This window comes from Telmatherina bonti (genome assembly GCF_933228915.1).
Source record: "Telmatherina bonti genome assembly, chromosome: 4".
Classification (NCBI taxonomy): domain Eukaryota; kingdom Metazoa; phylum Chordata; class Actinopteri; order Atheriniformes; family Telmatherinidae; genus Telmatherina; species Telmatherina bonti.
This window is the reverse complement of record NC_136622.1, coordinates 13,573,025-13,596,830: the sequence shown is the minus strand read 5'-3', so window position 1 is coordinate 13,596,830 and position 23,806 is coordinate 13,573,025. Positions and strand designations below refer to the sequence as shown.

Genomic DNA, 23,806 nt, shown 5'->3' with positions numbered 1-23,806 from the left:
GCTACAAGATGGCGCAGGCAATATTTGAGGTTCTTGAAGGTACATTTATACATATTTTTTATCATTACGAACTACAAACACAATTAGACATGAATAGATGTTTCTGGAAAAAAATACTACTATACAAATATTTTTGTAAATGTTGAAGAACTATTGCAAAATGCTGTTTATGTCTCTATTATTGTGACAATAATCCAAACATCCCATGGAAGTGACTGTGCTGAATGTAAACAAACAAGCTGATGGATTACTGTTTAAATCTCCTTGACATTTTACTTTTTAAACCTTTTCATTGTAATTCAGACAGGCATTCAGTTGATTTTTACATTTGTATTCAAGGTCTTTCTTTAATGACAAGATGCTAAAATATTTAATATTTTCCAACATACCAGTTAGGACTAATTTCGTTCTGCGACTTTTTGCTTGGTCCATCTCTTATTTCTCAATATAATTCGTTTTCTTTACACCCGTAATTTTCCTCCTGCTACAGACTTAAATACTCAGATTTAATGTTTTCAGAGTTCAGGCTTTACTGTTTTTGACACCTGACTAATTCTTTGCAGCACGTGGATGTTGTATTATTCTTCCACCTAACTTAATTTATTTTTCCTCCTTAGGAATGGACAACCAGACAGTATTGGCTGTCCAGTCTCTGTTGGATGGCCAAGGAGGGGTTCCTGATCCTAACAACCAAAATGTCACTGCAACATCTACTATTCAGTCAATGGGTACGTAAAATCAAATAAAGTAAGCAGCAGCTGCAAGAAAGACTTGTTTTCACTTGGTTTACACCTCAATTATCTATTGTTGCTGTTGGTGTGTCTATATACCAGAGAAACTGCTTTCTTGCTACTTATTTTCCTTATTAAAGAAAGAGAAAAGATCTTGTTATTTCCGTCTGTGCCACAAAACAAAATCTGAAATAAGATGAGGATATGGCATCTAGCAATGTATCAACTCGTAGAAGGTTTAATTATCTCTTGTTCTGCATCTGAACTTTGGTATGTGGTTAATTTTGCGCTTTTGTTTCTTGTTTTTTGCATTTCACCTTTCTTTTCTCTGGTTGTGCTTTGATCAGTCTAAGTTGAACAATGGAAAAACACGCGGAAATGCATCAGGAGCTATGTGAATTGCATAGTCAAACATACAATCACATTGTGATTTATAGGTTAGCCATACAATATAACATGTCAGATCAAATATTACATTTTTTTTAGATGTGACAGCTTTAATTTATTTCTGTCATGGTTTTCTTTTTCCTCTGCATCGGTCACTTCTGCAGACGATGAAGATGTGTTCCTGTGTGGAAAGTGTAAGAAACAGTTCAATTCTCTGCCAGCTTTCATGACGCATAAGAGGGAGCAGTGCCAGTCTGGTCCCCCCTCACTGTCTACAGTGTCCCTGGCTTCCAGCAATGCCTATGCGCCGGTCCCATCAATCAATTCTGTACCACAAACTCCTGCTAACAGACAGGTCAGTGCAAAAGGAACAGGGGTCAAATTGTTCATGATGACGATTCGGACGCACAGAGAAGGGATAAGGGTCAAGTAATAAGTGCATGAATGTGAATGGAAGTACAAAGGAAAAAGAACATAACAGGACATAGAAAGCTAATTAAAAAAAAAAAAAACCTGATTCTGTTTTTGTGTTTTTTATAAGAAGACAAGCATGGCTATAGGGATAAGTAAATATTTCTAAGAAGATGACTTCTTGGAAAGATTTGTTTTAAATTATAACACCTATGTTTTTGTATAACCCCCTAACTATCCGTCAGGTTTCCACCTACATCACAGTCCCTCCCTCTCCTTTGACTCACACTCTGGTTCAAGGCAATGTGCTGGTCAGTGACGACATTCTCATGTCCGCAATCTCAGCCTTCACCTCTATTGACCAGCCCATGTCCTCCATGCAGACACCTATACAGGTAAGTAAGTAGGAGCTGACCTCATACAAAAAATGCCGTCTCATTTTGTTCTGACTATTCAAAGCTATTCATCTTGGCTCTACTTGTCCTTATTCCAGAGTAACCTGAGCATGCACACAGCTGGGGTTTCTTATCTTCAACAACATCATCATCATCATCATCATCATCACCAACAGGGGCAGCAGCAGTCGTCCCACTCTCTGCCCTCCAGCCAGACACCTGCCCACCCTCTGCCAGCTGGACAGCCCACCCAGCAGCCGCTCTCGTCTCAGGTCCCATCAAGCCACAGCAACTCAGTAGTGCAGGTTTACAGCACGATGCCCCATATGGCAGGAAGCGGCGGTGGCGGCGGTGGCGGTGGTGCAGAGATCCACACGTTAGGTCTGCAGGCTTTCCATCCTGTTCAAGTGAGTAAGGCCAGCTTGTTACTTCTCACTGCAGTTGTTTTATATCTTCCACACCCTCTAATTTATATATGTGTGTTTCTCCTGCAGGTGCCCAGTCAGTGTGTAGAGAGCCAGTCTTTCACCAGCCCTCCTGTCTACAGTCCTGGGAAGCAAGGCGCCAAAGCCAAGACCAGCACCAACACCATGACAGAGATGGGGGACTTTGAAAAGACCATTATTCCCAAACAACCCAGGAGTAGCAAAAAAAGCACAGATGGAGCCACAGGTTAGGGGAAAAAAAAGGAGAAATGTGTGTATTCTAAACATGCTGCTGGCTAAAGAGCCATGTATTTACTTAGGTCCAGTTGTATGAAAGTCACCACCAGTTCAAATAAATGTAGCCATGGTTGCAGGCTAGATGACTGCATAAGTGTGATGGGAAATCAGAAGTTCAACGGCAGCTATTAGATATTTCAGCAAGGTGCTCCTGTTATAGGGACAGACCAAACTGCAAACACACATTAAACCAGGCAATGTTGTCCAAGTTATACAATATAACATGTTCGTTTCACGCTGCAGCGATTGAGTTGCATTTTTTTCCTCTGTTTTTCGTTGCCTAATGCCAAATGAACATTTTTACAATAAAATATATTATAGAATTTCCTCTAATTATATAATCAATTTTTTATTCATATGTTTAATCAGAAACGCATGACAAAAATCATTCACAGTTTATTCAATTCATTTCAACTTTATTTGTACAGCGCCACTTCACAACAATGTTGTCCCAGGACACTTTACATACACGAATCAACAAACACATCATTCATACATACATACATACAACAAACAGCCAATTCATACATATCCTATAATAAAAACCAACTGATTGCATCAAGTCATGACTTCGATCCAATCCCCCATCCTGAGCATGCACGCGGCGACAGTGGGAAGGAAAAAACTCCCCTTTAACAGGAAGAAAACCTCCGACAGAACCCGGCTCAGGGAGGGCAGCCATCTGCCTCGACTGGTTGAGGTGGAGACGACAGGAAAGAGAACAGCATGCACAACTGCACTTATTCAGGAAGACCGGCAGAAAAAAGGAGAAATAAGTTATGTTTATGTTTCCGATCTGGAAACATAGCAGCTAGTCAAAGCTAACTAGATATGAAACTAGGTAGTTTCTTTAGATCATAGAAAGATCAGGACAAACTCATGTATGTGTGTCCTAAGTGTTGCAAGAAAAAGGACTCTCTCTGACCCCTGTATGTTCTCCGAAACAGCACTGAGGTCTCTTTTTTATTTTTTCTTTCCTCTGTTTAATCCACTCAAACTAAAGATCAATCCTCTCCTTAAATTTGGAGACATGATCATTCACAATTTCATCCCTCAGCAGAGCAACCAAAGGGGAAAGGTCCGAAGCTGAAGTGTAATTTCTGCAACAAAATCTTCTCAAAAAACTTTGATCTTCAGCAGCATATTAGAAGGTGAGTTACCTGCTGGCCTGCCGATGCCGTCACTCTAAACAGACGTCTGTTTGGTCAGAAATGACTTCTCAATACTTTGTTCTTACAGTCACACAGGAGAGAAACCATTTCAGTGTATTGTCTGCGGCAGAGCCTTCGCCCAAAAGTCCAACGTGAAGAAACACATGCAGACTCACAAGGTTTTTCCACCAGTTTGCAGTAACACTTTTATAAACACCTCACAGTATTAGGAATAATCTTCTAAGTCCACTAGTAATAATACTCTGTAAAATCTCTGTTTTCTGTCTATGAAAAGCATCACAGAGTCTGGTTAGGTGTAAAACATGATGACAGATGCATTTAATCTGAATTCAGTGCCAACAACTTAACAGCAGATGTCTTCACATTGAAGGTGTGGCCAATGGGTGCGGCCAGCACGGTGTCACGACTTCCAATCACAGTGAAGGTGGTGCCGATGTCATCCAGTGAGGAAGAAGGGGGCCAGTTGGAGCAACAGCAGCTGGGAGAAAGAGATGAGGTGGAACCACAGCAGCACAGCAGTCAGCAAACCCAAGGAGAACAAGTGTCAGCACAAACTGGTACAGTACCATCGTAACACTGTGAAGTAGATGTTTTTGAACTGATATGAGCTGCATTTAAATGAGGAGTCTTTGGATGGGACCCTTACGACTGATAAGTCTGAATAAAAAGAGCAAAAATACACATGTATCGCATGTGGAACAGCCTTTGATAAGGTTAATAGGTTACTACAGATCCCAGATCCTGTGTAAGATTAAAGTTCTCACATATTTCACTGCAGAGCCAGCTGGAGGACAGGTGGAGGACAGTCTGACTGAGGCTGATCCGGCAGCCAGCCAAGAGGAAGATGTGCAGAGTGGGCATCCTCAGGTCCAAATGCAGGTGCTGTCCAACCAGAGCCAGCAGTGTCAAGCTCAGACCAATCAGATCGTTGTGATAGACAGCTCCTACCAGTGCCAGTTCTGCGCCAGCAAGTTTAAGACTTACTTCCAGCTCAAGTCTCACCTAACCCAACACAAAGGAGAGCAGGTGAGTGCATTGGTCAAAGGGCATTGATCAAGCTAATGCTGCATGGCTTAAGAAGTCTTGTAGTCTGATTTAAAAACAAATGAAAAGAAAATGGATCTTTTTTAGATGTGAGTCACACATATTAGGAGTGTGACAATATGCTTTTGTCCTGATTTGATTCTGGGTTGTTTTTTTCGTTTTTTTGGGTGATTCGATTTAAATTCACAATTTTCCAATATTGCTGATTTTTGCAGATTAAAAACAAAATTTAAAAAAATGTATAAAACCTTTTTTGCTCGTTATTTTTCTTCATTTCAGTGAGGAAAAACCGACGCAGTAGCCAGACCATCATTCTGCTTCTATAATGCCTAAGAAGGACAAGTAAAAAAAAGATTTTTTTTAACAAAAAAATCTTTTTTTTTTTTTTTTTAGCAAAAAAATTTGATTTTAAAATTGTGGGGAAAAAAATTCTGATTTCCGATTTTTCGATTAGATTTTCCCACCCCTAACACATATACAGTACCAGTCAAAGGTTTGGACACACTTTTCCATTCAATCCAATGGGAAAGTGTGTCCAAACTTTTGACTGGTACTGTAAATGTCGGTAAATGTGCACTATTAGCAGCAATATGTGTTATTTAAAGGCAAATCCCATCAAACATCCAACTATAAATCTCTTTCCCTGCAGGTTTATAAGTGTGTGTTAAAGTCCTGCTCCCAGACCTTCCAGAAACTGGATCATTTTCTAGAACACATCCGGACGCACCAGGAGCAGCTGACATACCGATGCCACCTTTGCAGCAAGGTGTTCCCCTCGCTATTTGAACTGGGTGTCCACCAATACTCCCATTCCTTCTGCCCACAGCAGAGCACACGCAAGGAAACAACGGTCTACAGGTCAGCCCAGTCAGTATGAAGCTCCGTTTACATGTCTCACAGAGAAAAGAACACAGGTTATTAACAAGTTGGTTGATTTGATCAGACACAAGATGGAGAAAGTCATTGTTATTGATTGAGGGTTGGTGCTAAATCAGATCAGCCAGAGGGATGGCTGTGCTGTGATTGGTTCCAGGGCTGATGTTCACAAACACACTTAATGCTTACTTAGGCTTTAACCACATTATCTGAATGTACATGTCTCTTTTTGAAAGCTGTCAAATCAGTCAGATCAAATCTAATTTATATCGCTCTTATCCTTCCAAAGAGCAGCACAAAGTGCTTTCATAATAACAGCAATAACTTGGAGCAGTCGGAGAGCGCAGAGCTCTGACAAGCCATATTGTCACTCCCCTGTACCCACCAACACTCTTATATGCCTCAAGCTAATACCACTGTCTATTTCCATCATTAGTACAGAAGCCACATCTTACACATCTGACCATGGAAACAAACCTTTAGACACCAAGATGAAGCAAATGGTTATATTATCCGACCCACTTAGTCTGCTTAAGGGTCGCACGGAAGCTGGAGCCTATCCCAGCAGTCTTTGGGCGAGAAACGGGGTACACCCTGGACAGCTCGCCAGTCCATCGCAGGGCCAACACAAACAACCACTCACACTCACTCCTATGGGAAATTTAGAGAAAACCAGTTAACTTAACATGCATGTCTTTGGACGATGGGAGGAAGCCGGAGTACCTGGAGAGAACCCTTAGAGAACATGCAAACTCCACCCAGAAAGGCCACTGTTCGAGGCTTACCCCAGCTTAGGATTGAACCAGCGACCTTCTTGCTGTGAGGCCACAGTGCTGCTCATCAAATCAATCAAATCAAAGATACTTTATTCATCCCGAAGGGGGAATTCAAGGTTCAAACCAGCTCATCCAAGGTATTACATACAGACATTTAACATTTATGACAAGTTTACAGAACCAAACTGAAGCTTAGGCCCCGCAGCCAGTTTTACCGGCGCCGCCTTATAAATGAGGAAAAGATGACATGAGGAAGGATGGGTGGGTGTTAGAAAAAAAAGAAGTATCTCTACACTTCACCGAAAGGGGGAAGAATAAAGATGCAACAAAAAAAACCACACCTCTAAGCATAAGCACAAATTCAGACAATAGACAACACACAAAATGGGGGGTGGGGGGTGGGTGGGGTCTCCCAGACAGCCAAGTGAGGTCGCAGCCAGCCAAGCAGCGCACCCATCCAACTCGCCGTCCGTGAGTGGAGGGAGGGGCGAGGTCCGGAGAAGGCGTTGAAAGATAGGAGAGTGTGTCTGTAACAGTGAGTGTGTGTGAGTATGTGTGTTCAGTGAGTGATTCTGTGAACTTTCCCCAGTTCATCTGTGCCACCTGATGTTAAATGCGGCCTTGAGAGCTGAGTTCATGTTCTCCATAAAAAAAAACAAAAAAAACGTTCACACTAGATAAAATAAGAAAAGGCAGTTGCTAAAATCAATCAATAAATGAATATATCTAAAAAAGTGTTAATAAATTAAATCAAACTTAATAATAATCATGATCCATCTGCCTTAGTGTATTTGAGTCCACGGCACGTCCTTCTTTAGTATTCCTCTAACTGATGATCTCACGTCCACTCCTCCCCGGCCCCCTTGCCTCTCCACACCCCCTCCAGAGAGTTGTGCAGTCTAATAACAGAGGGGACAAAGGACTTCCTCAATCTGTCTGTGGAACAGCGGAGAGATAAGGCAAATGCTGATTGTACTCCTACAGAGTACAGAGGATGTGTGGTGTTGCTCATGGTGGAATGAAACTTGGACAAAACTTTTTGCTCTGTCACCGCCTCCGTAGACTCCAGCTTTAGCCCCCATAACCGAGCTTGCCTTTTTGATTAACTTACTCATCTGGTCTTGGTTCCTCGTGCCAGCACAGCACTCCCAGCAGAACACAGCATAAAGGAGCACGCTACCAACCAATGACTGGTAGAACATCTGCTGCAGCGTGCTACAGATGTTAAAAGATGCGAGCCTTTTTCATACAAGTTGGCTTGTATGTGTATGTATATGTGTTAATACTGGCAAGTGCGTATATGTTTGTACGTATGTATGTGCGTGTATGTGTGTGCATAGAGGTGTGTGTGTAAATGTATGTATGTGTATATGTATATGTGTACATATGTATATATTTGTGTATATATATATATATTATGTGTGTATACGTGTGTGTATATGTATGTGTATGTATGCGTGTGTATGTGTGTGTATATGTATGTGTGTGCCTGTATGTGTGTATGTATACATCTGTAGGTTGTTTTCTTTCTTTTTGTTTTTGGGTTATTTTTTAGTTGTTGTTTTTTTCTCTCCCTTTTCTCTCCCTTTATCTCTTTCCCTTTTCTTATGAGGTGTTTCTTCTCCTTTCTCTTTCTGTCTTTTGTCTGTCCTCTCTGGTCCAGCAGTACAAACTCTACAATTCAAACAACAATACAAAATAAACATAGAAATAAAATAAAAAATCAGAAAGTCAAGGGGATCATTATATCTATAAAGCTTCCCTTGGCAGAGAAAATTTGCTCAGCAGAACACAGCATCCAGACCATCATTCTGCTTGCCTAAATGCTGGACAAGACAAAAAAAAAAAAAAAAAAAAAAAAAGATGCGAGCCTCTGCAGGAAAGAGAGCCTTGTTTGCCTCTTCCTGCAGAGGTAGTCTGTGTTTAAAAACCAGTCCAGTTAATCGTCTAAAACGAGACCCAAGTGTTTGTAGGATGTGACTGTCTCAATATTTACACCCCCAATAGAGAGATACAGGGATTACTGCGTGTCGCACCTCCTCCGGTGCCCATGGGTCAACCACAGGGCCAGCCGCGGGGTCATCAGCCAGGAACCACCGTTCACAGATGTTTCGCCCCTTTAATCCTGGAACATCTCCTGGTGGCGGGGCAGTGAAAGAGACGTCTCCCTGACACTCCATGCAGCTGGTGGCTGTTACCTCCTGTAGCAGTTGTTAGGGTTAAAGTGGAACTATAATGTGCATTTCAGGCTAATTTATTTTTATTTCTGAGACCAGAAGGGCTGGGATTGATCTAGTTATTGTCACAAATTGCTTTATGTACTTCAGACCGACCCTCTCCGTAGGCTGTCAGATCAGCCTGTGGGCAAAATGAGTGGATTGAGACTCTTCCGCATTAAGCCCCGCCTCCCGCCACTGCACTACATCGGGAGCGCGCACCGCACCTGCTTTCGCCGTCATTGTAACACCTCATAAACAGAAGGATTAGGCTCGTATGAACTAAAAAAAAAAAACAAAACAAAATAAATAAAATAAAAGCTCTTATCACAACCTTCCTCAGCTTCTCTCCTGACACTCCTGCGTCTCCCAGCAGCCGCGTCATTGACAGCCACACAAAGCCGTGGCAACCAACCTCTGCTGGATAGATGGTAGTCTTCCAGCCAGCCTTCCGACACTCGGCAGCCACTCTGCATACTTTGCCCTCTTGCACTCAAACGCAACCTCGATCTCATCCTCTGATGGAACTGTGAGTTCAATGAGGTATGCAGTTTTTGTGGTATTGGACCATACAACAATATCAGGGCGAAGAGGTGTGATGGTAACCATGGTTGGAAATGGGAGCTGTCTGTCGAGGTCTACCCTCATGTCCCACTCCTGGCCAGGGGAAAAAAGCCTTTGTCTCTCTCTTGGCCCAGCGTGGGTTGTCTCTCCCCCTTCTGTGACAAAGCTGGTGTGTTCTACTGCAGGTAGCTGTGTACTGCCTTGACGGCATCCTTCCAGCACCTCAGCCAGCTTCCTCAGGACCTGGTCATGGCACAAGAGTGCGATCTTGCAGCTTGACAGGGTATGCATAAGGCTTGCATTGGGAGCATTGCAGAGTGAGCAGGATTCCTTGTTCCCAAACCACTGGTGGAGGTTCCGAGGGCAGGGAAGCATGTCGTAGGTTGAGCGAATGAGGAAGCTCAGTCTTGCCTGTGGGATCTTCCACAGTTCAGACCAACTGATGTTACGACTGACAACTCCCTCCCAGGTTGTCCAGCTTCCTTCCGGCCCTGTGACACGGCCTTGATCTTGTAGCGCTCTTCCTCCATCTTTATCACTTCCACAACCACCATCTCCTTCCTTTCCTTGCGACTGGCCTTAGACCAGAATTGTGGCGCATCTCCCCATCCTAGACCTGTTCTTCCTTCTTGGACTCTGCCCATGATCTCTTATTGTTGTGTGAAGAAAACTGTTGTTTCCGGAAAACTAATAGCATGAATAGTTTTTTTAAAATGCATTAAAGCACATCTAGGATCCATAACTTACACTAGTTTTCATGATCCATCACTGTACTGTGGAGGGTTCAGTAGTTTGTTCAGAGTAGGATGGTGGCGCACCGTACTTATACCTCTACCTCATGTCTTCTTTGCATTTCCTTCAAAGGTGTGTGAAATGTCAAAGCAGATATTCAACCCAGGAAGCACTGGAACAACATCTACTGACCGCCTCACACAGCTTTCCTTGCCCACACTGTCAGAAGGTACTTTCCACACCTGTAAAGCTGGACATCGTCATGTAAATGTCCAGTGTGTCACAGTAGCACAACATGTGGTTTTAGACTCTTTATAAGGCTTTTGTTTTCTGCTTTGTTTTTCAGATTTTCCCATGTGAAAGATACTTCAGGCGTCATCTCCCCACCCATGGCGTTGGAGGAAGGTTCAAGTGTCAGATTTGTAAGAAGGCCTTCAAGACCGAGCACTACCTCAAACTGCACACGCGTATTCACTCAGGTAGGAAAACCTGTCTCATTGCAACCTGCATTCATGTCACATCAATGACATCAAAGTCACTTGACAAGTGTTTGTTGTTGTCGTCCCATTTGCGAGTCAGACGCAGAGCTGTTTACAGTGTGCTTGCTTCACAAAGCATGAGTCAAACAAACTGTGTGAGATGGATGCTGAATTTCTTTTCTAGGTGAAAAGCCATACAAGTGTTCCCTCTGTGCGGCGACGTTTAACAGGAAGGACAAAGTCAAGCGACACATGCTCATCCATGAACCCTTTAAGAAATACAAGTGTCCGTTCAGGTGAGGTTCTGGCGCGGTAAAGCCCTTTTAGCTGAAGTTATCATTAATTTTCATATGATTAAGCATTTTCAGTATGTCTTAGTTTTGTGTCACTTGTCAGTTTTCCACTTAATTTTCTGTTTTCACACCAGGACTCATGTCGGCTGCACCAAAGAATTCAACAGACCAGACAAACTCAAGGCTCACATCCTGTCACACTCTGGTAAGTAAAGAACACCAGAATGAAACTTGGTCGGGCTGGGACGATATGCTTTTCTCTCGATTCAATTTTTGAACGATTTATTTTGGATGCCGATTTGATTTAAATTGCAATTCCTCAATATTGACGATTTTATTTTGCTTTTTAAACAGCAAACTATGTAAAAAAGTTGCATGACGACTCATTTTACAATCTATATCACGAGCCAGATTTCCCAAAATAAAAAATCAACTTTGTTTCAGTTTTTAAGATTTATTCATTCATTATCCTAACCGCTTAGTCCGATTAAGGGTCACAGGGAAGCTGGAGCCTATCCCAGCAGTCTTTGGGCGAAAGGCGGAGTACACCCTGAACAGCTCGCCAGTCCATCGCAGGGCTTTTAAGATTTATTCAACATCAATATATTTGAACCAGCTGTTTGAACTTTTATTCTTATTTTAAAAGCTTGAACTTCATATAAAAGTGCTGGTTTGAGTGTTTATTGGCTGCGTTACGTTTAGCTGTTAGCTCTGTGTTTACCTCAGGATGGCGTCTTGCTAGGTGGGCATTAATGTTTGTTGAGTTACCGCAGTACGCCACATGTGCATGACAGAGTTTACAAGCAACTTTCGACATGTCCAGCTCTGCTTTTCCATTCAAAGCAGAAAATCCAAAATGTGTCCAAACTTTTGACTTCAAATGTGGTGGTGGAGGTTTTATCCACCCGCATTTTTGCAGGTTGTCTGCCATTCTCCATCTTCTGTTTAAGTGTTTTCCAAAACGGCAATCACGTCTCCTTACTAGATAGTTGAAGAGAAACATTTCGCCTTCTGCTGGAGAGAAGCAGTAACTTTTTCACCATCTTGCTTATAAACATAAACATTTAATATAAAAAAAATTGGCCAATTAATTTAAAATTGTAAAATTTAAAAAAAAAAAAAAAAAAGAAAAAATTTGTGAATTATTTTTCTCCCACCCCAATAACTTTCATTTCCTGTCAGAAAGGCTGTTCATATACCTTTAAAATGGGACTTAATTTTAAGAAAGATGTCTTTCAATCCAATAAACAACAACAAGGAAGAGTTACTATGCAAATTAAGCTGTTTTGGATAAGCAGAGAAGATCTGGCACAACCCACATACTCAACTCTGCTTCCAGGAAGAGTAGCTGCTGCAAGCTAATGGGGATCCAAAACAATAAACTCACAAATACACTTTCTGTATAAACCTGGCACCATTTAAAAGGAAAAACAAGCTTTCCAACAAGATTTTTTTTAATTTATTGCCAAGAAGTATCACAAGAACAAATAAATATTTCACCAAACTTAAATTTCCTAAGTGTTGTGCCGTTTTATTTCTTGTCAGTTCAAGGACTATGAATGTTGTTTGGATTTTTTAAAGAATGATTTCTTTTAAAATTTCCAACTCTCTTCTCTCTTTAAAGGTATAAAACCCTACAAATGTCTTTTTTGTCAGAAGACATTCAGTCGCAGGGCTCACATGCTCGAGCATCAGCAGTCTCACACCGATAACTACCGATTCAGGTGCTCTACCTGCAACAAGGGATTCACCAGACAGAGCTATTACAGAGATCACAAATGTCCCGCAGCAGGAAACGAGACCGAGGAGGCAGATGAGGTTGCGCAAGTGTCAACAGCGGAGGAAAAGGACGAAGAGAGTGATGGGAGAGGAGGCAGGTTCACTGGAAAATTAAAAAGGCCTCAGAAGAGGGGGGACGATGCCGAACAAGACGATGGCTCAAAGGATGATCAACACCAAGTGGACACAGAGAGGGAAGAGGAGGATGGTGATGAGAGCATGGCTGATGAAGGTTGTCAGGCTGCTATCACTGCTATTGAAGGACAGATGGAAAGCGAGGAGAATGACGGGGTGGAGAATGGTCACGAGACACTGGCACAAATGCAGAATAATGACCAAAATGGCTTGCAGCAGCATTGTTTATAGTTTAAATGCTGCTGTAGAGACTTTTCCTGGATTTACCCAAATGAGGAAAAAAAAGAAAACTACCATAAGTTTAACTGGAAAACAAATCGGGAAATCCTGGGAAACTATTTCATTATTTGTTTTAAATTAAAACATTATTTTTAATTATTTACCTGCTTTCTCGTCTGTAATAGTGAAAGAAAAAGTTGTGGATATGTTTAACCTGTCGGATCCATATCGTTGAAATTACCAGAAACATCTCGTCTTTAACCTTTATGATGGTTCAACCTCAGTTGTCCATTTCAAATGTCAAAGCCAACCGTTCCTGTAGTCATATGTAGCAAAAACTAAATTATTACAAGTTTATCCATGTCTCATAATGTATTTGTGGTTCCACCTGAGGATGCTCTTTAGCTTGACTGTTTCTGACTTAACCCTTTGTCTTTTTTTTTGTCCCCTTTGGAAAATTTGTCTTTGACTTGAAGTGGACGTTTAATAATGTAAAACAAAAGTTCACAAGACAGTACAAAGGTCATATTGCGCACTCTAAATGTTTTTTCATAAATAATTAAATTATTAAAACTGTTGACATAGTACACATTGCAGATACATAAGTCCCACCATACACCATTATTGCACATGGCTCTGTCTAAAGGTCTGATGGAAGAAGGTACAGCAGTTCAACAAGCAGACAGCCTGCTAGAGGGCACAAACTCTTATTCTTTGTGATGTGATGAGGATATGTGATGGATCAGACACTATTCTTTGAGGGTGTAAAACAAGCTGTTTATATATTGAGTGGAGGGACTAGAGATCAGATCTCCCACAGAACTGTGATAACTGAACTGGCTAGTTTGGTCTTAGGCAGGTTTCCAGACCACGCTGACACCCCACTTCTGAACTGGCTCTCCAGAACAGCCTGGTAAAAAAAAAAAAAAAAGATTTTGTATTTCACATCATACATTTTGTGAAGAAGGCTCCGTCTCTGCTGTACACAAGCATACAACATGCCAACAGGCTAAAATGGACCTTCAAACTGCAGATGTTGATGTGAATCCCAAGTTATTCATATGAATGGACCTGATGCATGCTGTGATTAATCACAGCGCTTCAATGCCCCAAAGAGTACAGAACTCTTTGGTTTTAATATTTAGAGTTTGGCACAGTGGTGGTAAGCATCATTGCTCCACACCAAGATGGTTCCTGGTGGGGGCCTTTCTAATGAAGTCCAAAAAAACATCCTCATTAGATGGTAAATTCTTTCTTGGAGTGAGTGTGTGAGTGTACCATGCCTTCCACCCAATAGCTGCTGGGCTGGACTGCAACCCTGCAGTGGAAAAAGCAATTATAGATGACTGATGAGTAATGGTAGTATAAAACATAAGGCCTCTGAAAGGAATGACCAAGTTTTAAAAAGAAAATTGTAATATCTAACAAAAATATTCAGTTAACTTAATCGACCCACCTATTTCAGGACTGATCGAATATAGTTGCTTCTGTATTTAATATTGAGATGACACCCACTAAGGCGGTGGTGTGGAGACTGTCCTCTTCTTCTCTGGTCCAGTACACCTTATTAAAATTAAGATTTTGGATGCATTTTAATTGGATTAGATGAGGTGGAGCAGGGAGACATCTACAACATGCCTGCAACGCTGTGGCTCTTTAACATCAGGGTTCCCCACCACTGCACTGAGAGCTTCATTGCAAAGGTGAAGGACGACACCCCTACTAAATTTAAAAAAAAAAAAAAAAAGGGAATAAATAATAGAATAAAAAGTAGAGCTCGCTATAAGTACAGTGTAAGTTATTTTATATGCTCAGCAGCCGCTGCACTGCCTGTCATTACAGTTACAATGAATGAATTTTCATAAAATTAAACACGAGCAAATGTAAATCATATAAAATAAAAATGTAGGAACACAGAACCACAGACACATTTTTCATTTAATTTATTAAGGTGACAATTTCTATATTACATATCTTCATGTACATCCGCAATTAAACAGGGAAAAGAAAATAGAGCATTACCATAATCTTCTTATTAAAACCTCTCTTATAAAAGAAAATTTGTTATCGACACCATTTACAGCTTCTTGTCATTTACAGGAGTGATAGTGGTTTAGTTGGATTTTGAGGATTCTGGAAAAGAAAAAAAAATGCACAAAAAGGAGCTATGCGCCATGTTATTTGTATATTTGCTCAGTAACTATGTCAAAGTGTGAGAAATCCTAAGAGTTAAACAACAGCCTGCATCAGGGGTGACAAACTTGATCCCGATACATTCAGTAAGCCTCCAGCTGAAGTCTCACAGTCTCTCTGACACTGGTGCAGTGGCGTCTAAACACTCGTCTTGATCTGGTTACACAGTAAGGGTTGAGATTGACTAACCACAAGCTGAACAACCTGCAGTCGATTATCTCTGCCTCAAGTTGGCAAGGACACCTGATGCTTGAGGGTGGGAGTAAGGCTAACTGAAGGCTAATGACCGATACTGTATCTAACACCGTCTCACCATGCATGTGGAAACAAAAGGACTAAGAGGCACCTGCAATCAGGACAGCTGTAAGTAAAGAAAAGTGCTGTGCTTGGTCAGAATAACACCAACCAAACCTAAGTGTTCCTTAGTTACCACACCTGCTACCTCAGTGTCCAGTAGTTCAAAATGGCACTTCCACATTAAAAAGAAAAAACAAAACACTTTCTGGTGTTTTAGTTAATCAATCTGTTAGCTTAATCACCTTAAACTTTGGTGCTGTTGGTCAGATGTTTAACATTTGCCAAACTAGATCACAGAAGCATTGGTGGTTATGAAGTCACTTTCTATACACACTCCTCATTGGTTGATGTATTTGTTAATGGAAAAATATCAGAAATCTATAAAGCAATCTGTCAAAATAATCTGGGATCTTTCATGAATGGTTACCAATAACCTTAAATCAAATCTTAAATATATCTTCAAAAATAAAGAACAGCCATACATGTTTAAATATGTCTCAGAATTTCATAAAAACTGGTGACTAAAATAATTCAGAAGTAAATCGTTTAGTTATTTTTGGGTTTTTACCTTTGTCAAGTATGCATTGAAATGGTTTGATTTCAAATTAATTCATTTGATTTTGGTGATTTCACTCACTTGAAAAGTAATAATTTAACCATGAAGCATTTCTTTAGGATCCTGTTTTATTCTAAAACATTCTGTAAACTAAACAACATAAGGTCTAACATGTTAAAGCTGAGATTAAAATCTTTAAAAATTCTTCCAGAATACTCTAATCCATAATGTCCCAACATCCACATCACTGTGTGCAGTGTTGCCCTATAAAACTAGGGTCAGCTAATGTTGTTTTCCACATTTACCACCATTACTACAAATAATGGAGGAGACAACACTTTTCACAATCATTAATCGATTCACAGATCAAACACTACATAACCCAGAGAACAAAACAGGTGAGCATACCAAATCTGTTTAAAGCACCAAGATTGTCTGTTATTTAAGCGTTAATTTTGGAGCACACATCTGCAAAAGTTATGAGTTATTGTTTTTAAAAAATATCTACTTTAATCATTAGTACAGGGTCTCTTCTAATGAAATTTTTTGGTACAGTTTAACCTCATCTGAGAAAAAGGAAAGAAAAAAGAAAAACACAACCTCTTAGTTGATATTAAAGTGTAATACCATTGCTGCTGGAACCAGTGCTCCATCTCATCGGTTATGGCTGTCGGCCCAAGACCACCCAGTTCTAAAGATCACGTTTGGGAGAGAAACTAGTCGAGTTCTGTTAAGCAGGTCAGTCTTAGAAAGGTGAGGTTTCAGGAACTCATGCATGCATAATTTGCCGCACATTCTCAGTGACAGGAGCAGCTTCCTCGTGTTGGTTTGAAAGAAAACAACATTTTCTCGGAGCTGTCAGGCTTTGAGCGAAGTGAGCAGAGCAGAGCAGATGTCTAAATCCCAACTACACGCTGGCAACATTAGCAATGCACCAGATGTGCATTCAGATGCATGTCTGCATGAGTACAATTTCCCAAAAACACCTGCATAGCCTGCAGACACTCCCAGAGTTGAACACTGATGGTTTTTAAATTCCTTCAGACTCTTGAACTTTTCGCTCCTTCACTCCTGTCCGAAGCCTTCCGTCTCCTCGATGGCGAACATCAACTTCTCTTTTAGCTGCTCATAGCTCTTGTAGGGCGGCAAGTCCAGTCTGTTGAAGCTGGGAAAATGGAAAATATGGAAGGGATTTAGCTGGAAACTGGACTCATCTTCCTCCCTTCACTTTGGCCTTTGGCTATAAAGGGATGCTATAATGGTATTTTGAGTTTTCTGAGCTTTCTACAGTGTTACAGTGTTGAATCCTCATCAAACATGTGAACGACACTGTTTTTTATCACCTAAACGCATGTTTGAGTTTGAGTTCCAGCACGCTCTCCGTTCGGTTTCCATGGCGACGAAAAACGCGTCGTTTTAGAGAGTTTTTTATACTTCAAAAATCCTTGTGACGTCCCGGAGGATAAGGTTCGGTGATTGGTTACCTTCTACTGGTTAACAAGGGCATGTACAAATACATCAGGCGGGTGGAAAACGTTGGATAAAGTTATTTCCAACGATGGCTGGTGAGTTTACCAAAGAGAGACATCCTGCTGCATTCGTTGCTGTGGGTTGCTGTTTTCCACTTCGTTTTCAGGGTCTGATTCAGGTTCCAACATGTAGGACTGTATGCTATGTGTTGACATTGTATTTTGTTTTTTTTTTTATTGAGTTCATATGAGCCTAATCCTTCTGTTTATGAGACGTTACAATGACGGCGAAAGCAGTTGCGGTGCACGCTCCCCATGTAGTGCAGTGGCGGGAGGCGGGGCTTAATGCGGAAGAGTCTCAATCCACTCGTTTTGCCCACAGGCTGATCTGACAGCCTACAGAGAGGGTCGGTCTGAAGTAAATAAAGCAATTTGTGACAATAACTCGATCAATCCCAGCCCTTCTGGTCTCAGAAATAAAAATAAATTAGCCTGAAATGCACATAATAGTTCCACTTTAATTAAATCTTCCATTTAGTTAGCCAAAGCACTAAATAAATGGTCACCTTTTATAGTTTGACCCATACGGTCTGTTTGTTTGCTGTGCTTTCAACAACGCCAACAGACTTACCATGTGTGACTCCTGGGAAGCCAGTTTTCTTTCCCCACCTTCTCAATACAGAACTTTTGAGGACCATTGCTTCCTGTAAGGGGAAATGCAAATCAGCAGAAACATGAACTGATTAACACATCACCACAGTGGCAGCGATGGTTATAGTTAATCTTCAAATAAACTGCATCCCCTGGGTTTTTTTGTGTCATTTCAAACATAAAATTAAGTTTGTAAACATGCACTGATACAGGTAATGAACCCAACAGTTTTGAGGGCTTAAAGGTCTGCATAAAATCAAAATGAAACTGAATCTCTTGTGTATTTGAAAGAGGCTTGGAGCATTATCCAATCACAGGCCAAGAGCCAACACATAATCTGCATCTGGATTAAAAGCCTCATCAAATGTTTATTTTGTTTTTGATGTATTATTACCCATTAGGTCAGCAAAGCCTCCTACAGGCAGACGACAGGTGCCAGTGACAAACTGCAGCAGCCTCATCCGCTTTTCGTTATCCATCTCCTTTATGAACTGCAGAGAAAACAATGAGTAAGCAGTTAAAACCATTAAATGGCACAAAAAAAATAATACAAAACACATTAAATCAATACTAAGGATTACAAACAGCATTATCCTAAATAAGTTATTGTTCCAGGTAAGATGGACTATGAATGGATTTCTAAACAAAACTGCACATTTGACGTCTACAAAAAACATGGTAGGTCACATGACACTGTATCCAGTTTTTCTCAGTTCCGGTCCTCAGGCCCCCCTGCCCCACATGTTTTATAGGCAACCCTACCTTAACACACCTGAATGAAATAAAGGTTCGTTCACAGGCTGCAAAGAACTTGATGAGGAAGTTAAAAGATCTGATTCAGGTGCTTTGGAGGAGGATCATGTCTAAAACATGCAGGGCAGGGTAGGGGACTGGAATTGAGAAAAACTGCTGTAATCAATGCTAACTTGTATTTGAATATCAGTCTATCAATAGAAGAAAAAAAGGATTAAAAAGAAAGGAAAAATATTCCAAAAGTTAATAAAATAATTTTTTATAACCATTAGAAAATCCTTCCGTTAAAAACAGGTGACTTCTGTCGCTTCATACTGACCTGCCAGAACCACATGATCTGTTTGCTGTTGCGAGCGTAGTGTCTGTAGATGGTGTTTCTTTGCCAGTCTGCAAGGTCAATCTCCTGCATACCACACAGCATCACCTGTGACAGGACATTGGTCATTTAAATATAAAAAAAACAGGCACAGAGCTCACACACGCATGAGGAATTTCAGCTTCAATAATACCTCCAGCTCTTTAGCATCAAAGTACTGCAGGTATTGCTGAGGAAGAACCTCGTTGAAGCCTTCAAAGAACGCTTGTGTCTGCTCTTCCACTCCTCTGGAAAGTCGCCACTCTGCTGTCAGCCTGCAGATAGAGGGAGGTACAGATAAACCTCTGTTTTACATCTCTACATCTTACAACCTTACCTAAGTTCTTAAATATGATGCACTGAATTAAAAACAAAATGAATGTCATACAACCCACCTAATGTACTCCTCCTTGTTCTCCTCTGTGACTTGAATGTCACTTCCTCCTGGTTTCAGCTCATGGCTGCTGATTTCCCCAAGGATCTCCTTGTCAACAGAGAAGAACATTTCCAAACCACACTCCTCTATGTCGTTGTCCCTAAAGAGCAGCAGAAACAATCACGCTTTTTCAACAACAATCAACTCCGTGAATAAAATATCATTTTGATACACAGCTAACATGTTTTTATCTTTAACTACAAAACAGCACATTTTTTAAATCCAAAGTGGACTGACTTGATCCACATGAGGGAGTTGTAGAACTCAGGATCTATTGACTCCAGGTCTTTGAGGGCCAACGGTTTGTTGAGGATACGCTTGTAAAACGGCAGTGAAAAACCAGTGTCGATGAACTTCCCATGGAAAAGTGCCTGGAAGATAAATAAACAAACAATTTTTAACTATCTCACAAGTGTTTTGCATGTCGTTCTAATATAAAGATCAGAACAGGACCACAAACCATGGCAATAAATCGTCCTATGAACTTGAAATACTTGAGGTGGTCGGGGTTGATGTAGGAAGCAGGGTTGATCTGAAGACAGTAGTTATCTTTACCAGCATATTCAAACAGGCAGTACATTGGATTCAAAACCTCATGGGACAACAGGAAGAACCACTCCCTGTTAACACCAAGACAAGAGAGAAGTTAGTGAGAAACTATGGCAGCTACTTTTAAACAAAAGGATGCTCTTACAATCAAATTTAAGTAGTTTAGCAGCACTTTGAGACATAAATCTCAAGTTTTCAAGACTTCAGCAACATTCAAGTTGGCCTCTTAATACGAACAAATGTTTGTGCACAACTTTTTGTTTTTAAACAAGAAAAACAGGTAAAATTACACATCTTTAATTTCTTTCAGTTACCTAGCAACACCACCATAGTCAAGGCCCTCCTCTCCAGGAAAGATGATCCATAATCTTCTACGTAGATCCTGAGCGTTGAAGCTCATTATCTAAAATAAGAGATAATACAGAGCGATATATAACTGTTTTAGGAAAAGAATAACATGGCTGGACAGAAGTGTCTCTTAATGTTTTAAGTTATTTTCTGAGTCCTTGATGTCGTTTCAGTTAATTAGGATCAATTGATGAAATTGTTTATGAAAAATGTTTTATGCAAAATGTTCGTCGTCTGCTCAGCTGAGTTCATTAAATACAGTCTCAGGCCACGTTCACATTGCAGGCCTGAAGCTTCTGATTTTTTTACTTGGTTGTTCATATGACATGTGACCTGTTAGCAAACTGCTGTGGGAACAGATCACGCTCCTGAAGTGGTTCAGATGCTCAACTGAACATTAATTATGTCATACACAGAACTGTGTTTATGGAAACAAACATGGAGGTAACCATGGAGATCATTTATGGGCTTCTGTTAAAATGGTGTGTGGCATCAGTCTGCAAATTTGTGAATGGGTTATGATCTGTGTCTGTGTGTGGAGTTTGCGTGTTCTCTCCATGTATGTGTGGGTTCTCTCCAGGTACTCCGGCTTCCTCCCACATGCGTGTTTGATTAATTGCTATGGTTAATGTAAGTTGCTTTGGATTAACGCGTCTGCCAAATGACTGTAGAATAGAATAGTAGAAAATTTAATTTTCGCTATCATGTCTATTAGGAGAAATTGCTGCAACATTAGTACAAAGGAGTGTGTGGATACAAGAGTGGTGGGATCAGGATGCGAGTGGTTTTACGAAGGTAGAGTTCTTCCAAAACTTTTGAATGTGAAGAAATACCTTTCACCACATCTGTCAACAGAGCGCCTCAAGACTTTAAAGGTGCGACAAATTGTTCAGGGAACCCAGCACCCTGAGAAAGTGAGGAGTGGGGCTGTACTGGTTAGCAATAGGGGTGGGTTACCACGCCTAACCTGTTTGACATTGCAAAATACTTTGCTCTGTTAACCACGACTTTTTTAGAGCTGTGCATCATGTCCTCATGAGTGTGTACATGGAAAGTATCACTAAAGTTGCACTGAATGCAACGTGACTTTTCAGACTAGAGTAATATCTGGTCAAATCCAACATGTGTGCAACTCAGTACCACATTTGAAAGTGGTCTGAATTTGGGAAAAAGTAGGATTCAGGTCACATTTAACCACACTGTTAACATAACCTAATAGACTTTAATGTATTCTCTGTACCTACTATGCATTTTGGTCTTTAACATACAAACTAGTGACTTAAAAGAAAGATCTTGAAACTTAGTTAAAAATGTGAGAGATTAAAACCATGCGAAGTTGAGGTATGGTTACCAAACCAACTGTTATTTGTTCTGTGTGACATTGGCAGGTAGAAACCCTGTACCTGCTGGAAGGAGTCCTCAAATAGGGTTTTTCTGGATACTGTGATCTTGATGTGTTGAGGCAGTGACAGTTGCTGTGGAAAAAGGAATAAAACATATTTCTGACACTGTACTTTGGCAAAAAAAATACTGTTTCTCCTTGTTAGAAGGTGCTGATATTTATCTTATAATTTATCAGTATTACCTCGCCAGAATCATCTAGAATCGTGCAGTCCATATCATCATACTCCTACCACTGTGCTTCACTGTGAGGACTAACCTCATGACACCTCCCCCTCTGACCTGAACACATTTATCTTTGTCTCATCTGACCAAATAATGCACTGCTGATAATATTCAGGTTTTTTAATCTCATTATGCAGTGTCTTTCACCCCATCCAAGTGGTCACAGTAATTTCAATTTTTCACTAACAAAAACATTGTTTAATGACATTTGATTGCTGATGCAACTGTGTTTCCACTGACTTTGTTTGTCAACTATCTTCCTGTACTCTTCTCCATTTTATGATGTCTCACTTTATTTTGTTGCATCTATCTCCTTAAAAATGCATTTCAGAGTTAATACAGTTGTGCATTACTTGACATTTTGGTCAAACTGTAATGAATCTCACCTGGCACCAGAATCTGAAGTACTGAACTTTGGCTTTGAAGTCTCGAACATACGTGATCTGTGGTCCATTTTCTCTGTGAGAAATAACATGGTGAGCAAGATGAGCAATATAATTTCCTATACATATTAATTAATACCTTGAGATAATATCTAAAAAGTTAAACAATGAGTCATGATCTTGCGTTTTATGTGCTGCTGCTACCATGATCCTACAGAACACAAATGTGTTTCGAAGTTTAAGTAAATGTACTTTAAAGAGGAGAAATTTTACTGATGACTTATGGAATAATGTAAACATGTTCAGTTTACTCAGACGCCGGGATAATGCAACTCTAGACAGGTTATATATCCACACAAACACCTTTATCAAACTGGTTTTTCCACAACTGCAACACACCACAAAAGCTACATGATAAATGAATGACTAAAGAGTCACAGGCCACAGCCAGACATGAACCTGAATGCATCAAATTCAAATAATCTTGAATGTAATACATTCACTCTTAAAATAAAAGAAATATGTCTAAAATCCCTTTGATATAAAGATAATTAGTCCAATAATGTGTTGTTATGTTATGGCTAAATTTTAGCTAAATTTTTGGGGAAAAACGTTTGTCCTGGTAGCAAATTTTTGGGTTCATCCGATTTATTTGTTTATTTTATTCTAACACTTTATCAAAAACAATCTAAGTTATTGTTTGTGACTGGAAACACACCAGTCATTAGTTTCTGGTATGCTGACCTGATGAAAGACTAATTAGGATGAAAATGTTATTGTCAGTAAATGCAGGCAACATTTAAACTAAGTAAAATAATAACAAAAGATTTACCATAACGAATGTATTAAAGCTATTTTTCGAACAAGACATTTACCTGCCAATGAATTTTTTTTACAAATAATCTATTAAGTAAATTTAATCAACGCCATCATTGCAAAACATTTGAAGCAAAGAAATTTAACATAGGATAGATTATCCTGTAAAACTAAATTCTTTGCACAGTTTTAACATGTTACTCAATCTTCTAAATCTCTGTGCCTTTTAAAAAAATGAAATAGCAAAAACCAACGGCATTTCACAGAAACAAATCTGTACTTGTCTTGCACAGTATTATCATCCCATGACTCAGCAATTTACTGATGACAAAATCTTTCAGATTTCCTTAAGTAAGTTTGCTCGCTTGTGTCTTGTGTAACTCTCTAAAGTCCTACGATGTTTAAGCAGGAAGCAACATGGTGGAGGACATACAGTGAGGATT

General features: G+C 40.2%; 2 protein-coding genes across 2 annotated transcripts in view; one reads left to right on the top strand and one right to left on the bottom strand.

Annotated features, from left to right (window-relative positions):
• Window positions 1-12,982, top strand: znf341 (zinc finger protein 341). The gene is made up of 16 exons (XM_079239938.1): window positions 1-39; window positions 618-728; window positions 1,283-1,473; window positions 1,775-1,924; window positions 2,023-2,331; window positions 2,419-2,596; window positions 3,704-3,797; window positions 3,886-3,976; window positions 4,189-4,375; window positions 4,597-4,844; window positions 5,512-5,720; window positions 10,159-10,255; window positions 10,373-10,505; window positions 10,690-10,801; window positions 10,933-11,003; window positions 12,423-12,982. The coding sequence occupies exons 1-16, from the start codon at window positions 9-11 to the stop codon at window positions 12,941-12,943; spliced, it is 2,733 nt and encodes a 910-aa protein (XP_079096064.1). The 5' UTR covers window positions 1-8; the 3' UTR covers window positions 12,944-12,982.
• Window positions 12,983-14,889: 1,907 nt separating this feature from the next.
• Window positions 14,890-23,806, bottom strand: part of itchb (itchy E3 ubiquitin protein ligase b) — a 25,436-nt gene continuing 16,519 nt past the window's right edge. The window contains exons 13-24 of the mRNA XM_079239032.1: window positions 23,797-23,806; window positions 22,551-22,623; window positions 21,942-22,013; window positions 20,505-20,593; window positions 20,102-20,261; window positions 19,879-20,012; window positions 19,601-19,741; window positions 19,360-19,480; window positions 19,170-19,274; window positions 18,492-18,588; window positions 18,078-18,150; window positions 14,890-17,142 (exon numbers count right to left, since the gene is read on the bottom strand). The exon at window positions 23,797-23,806 is cut by the window's right edge and continues 119 nt beyond it. Of these exons, the coding sequence (XP_079095158.1) occupies window positions 17,043-17,142; window positions 18,078-18,150; window positions 18,492-18,588; window positions 19,170-19,274; window positions 19,360-19,480; window positions 19,601-19,741; window positions 19,879-20,012; window positions 20,102-20,261; window positions 20,505-20,593; window positions 21,942-22,013; window positions 22,551-22,623; window positions 23,797-23,806 (1,175 nt within the window). The 3' untranslated portion in view covers window positions 14,890-17,042. The remainder of the gene's footprint in view (window positions 17,143-18,077; window positions 18,151-18,491; window positions 18,589-19,169; window positions 19,275-19,359; window positions 19,481-19,600; window positions 19,742-19,878; window positions 20,013-20,101; window positions 20,262-20,504; window positions 20,594-21,941; window positions 22,014-22,550; window positions 22,624-23,796) is intronic.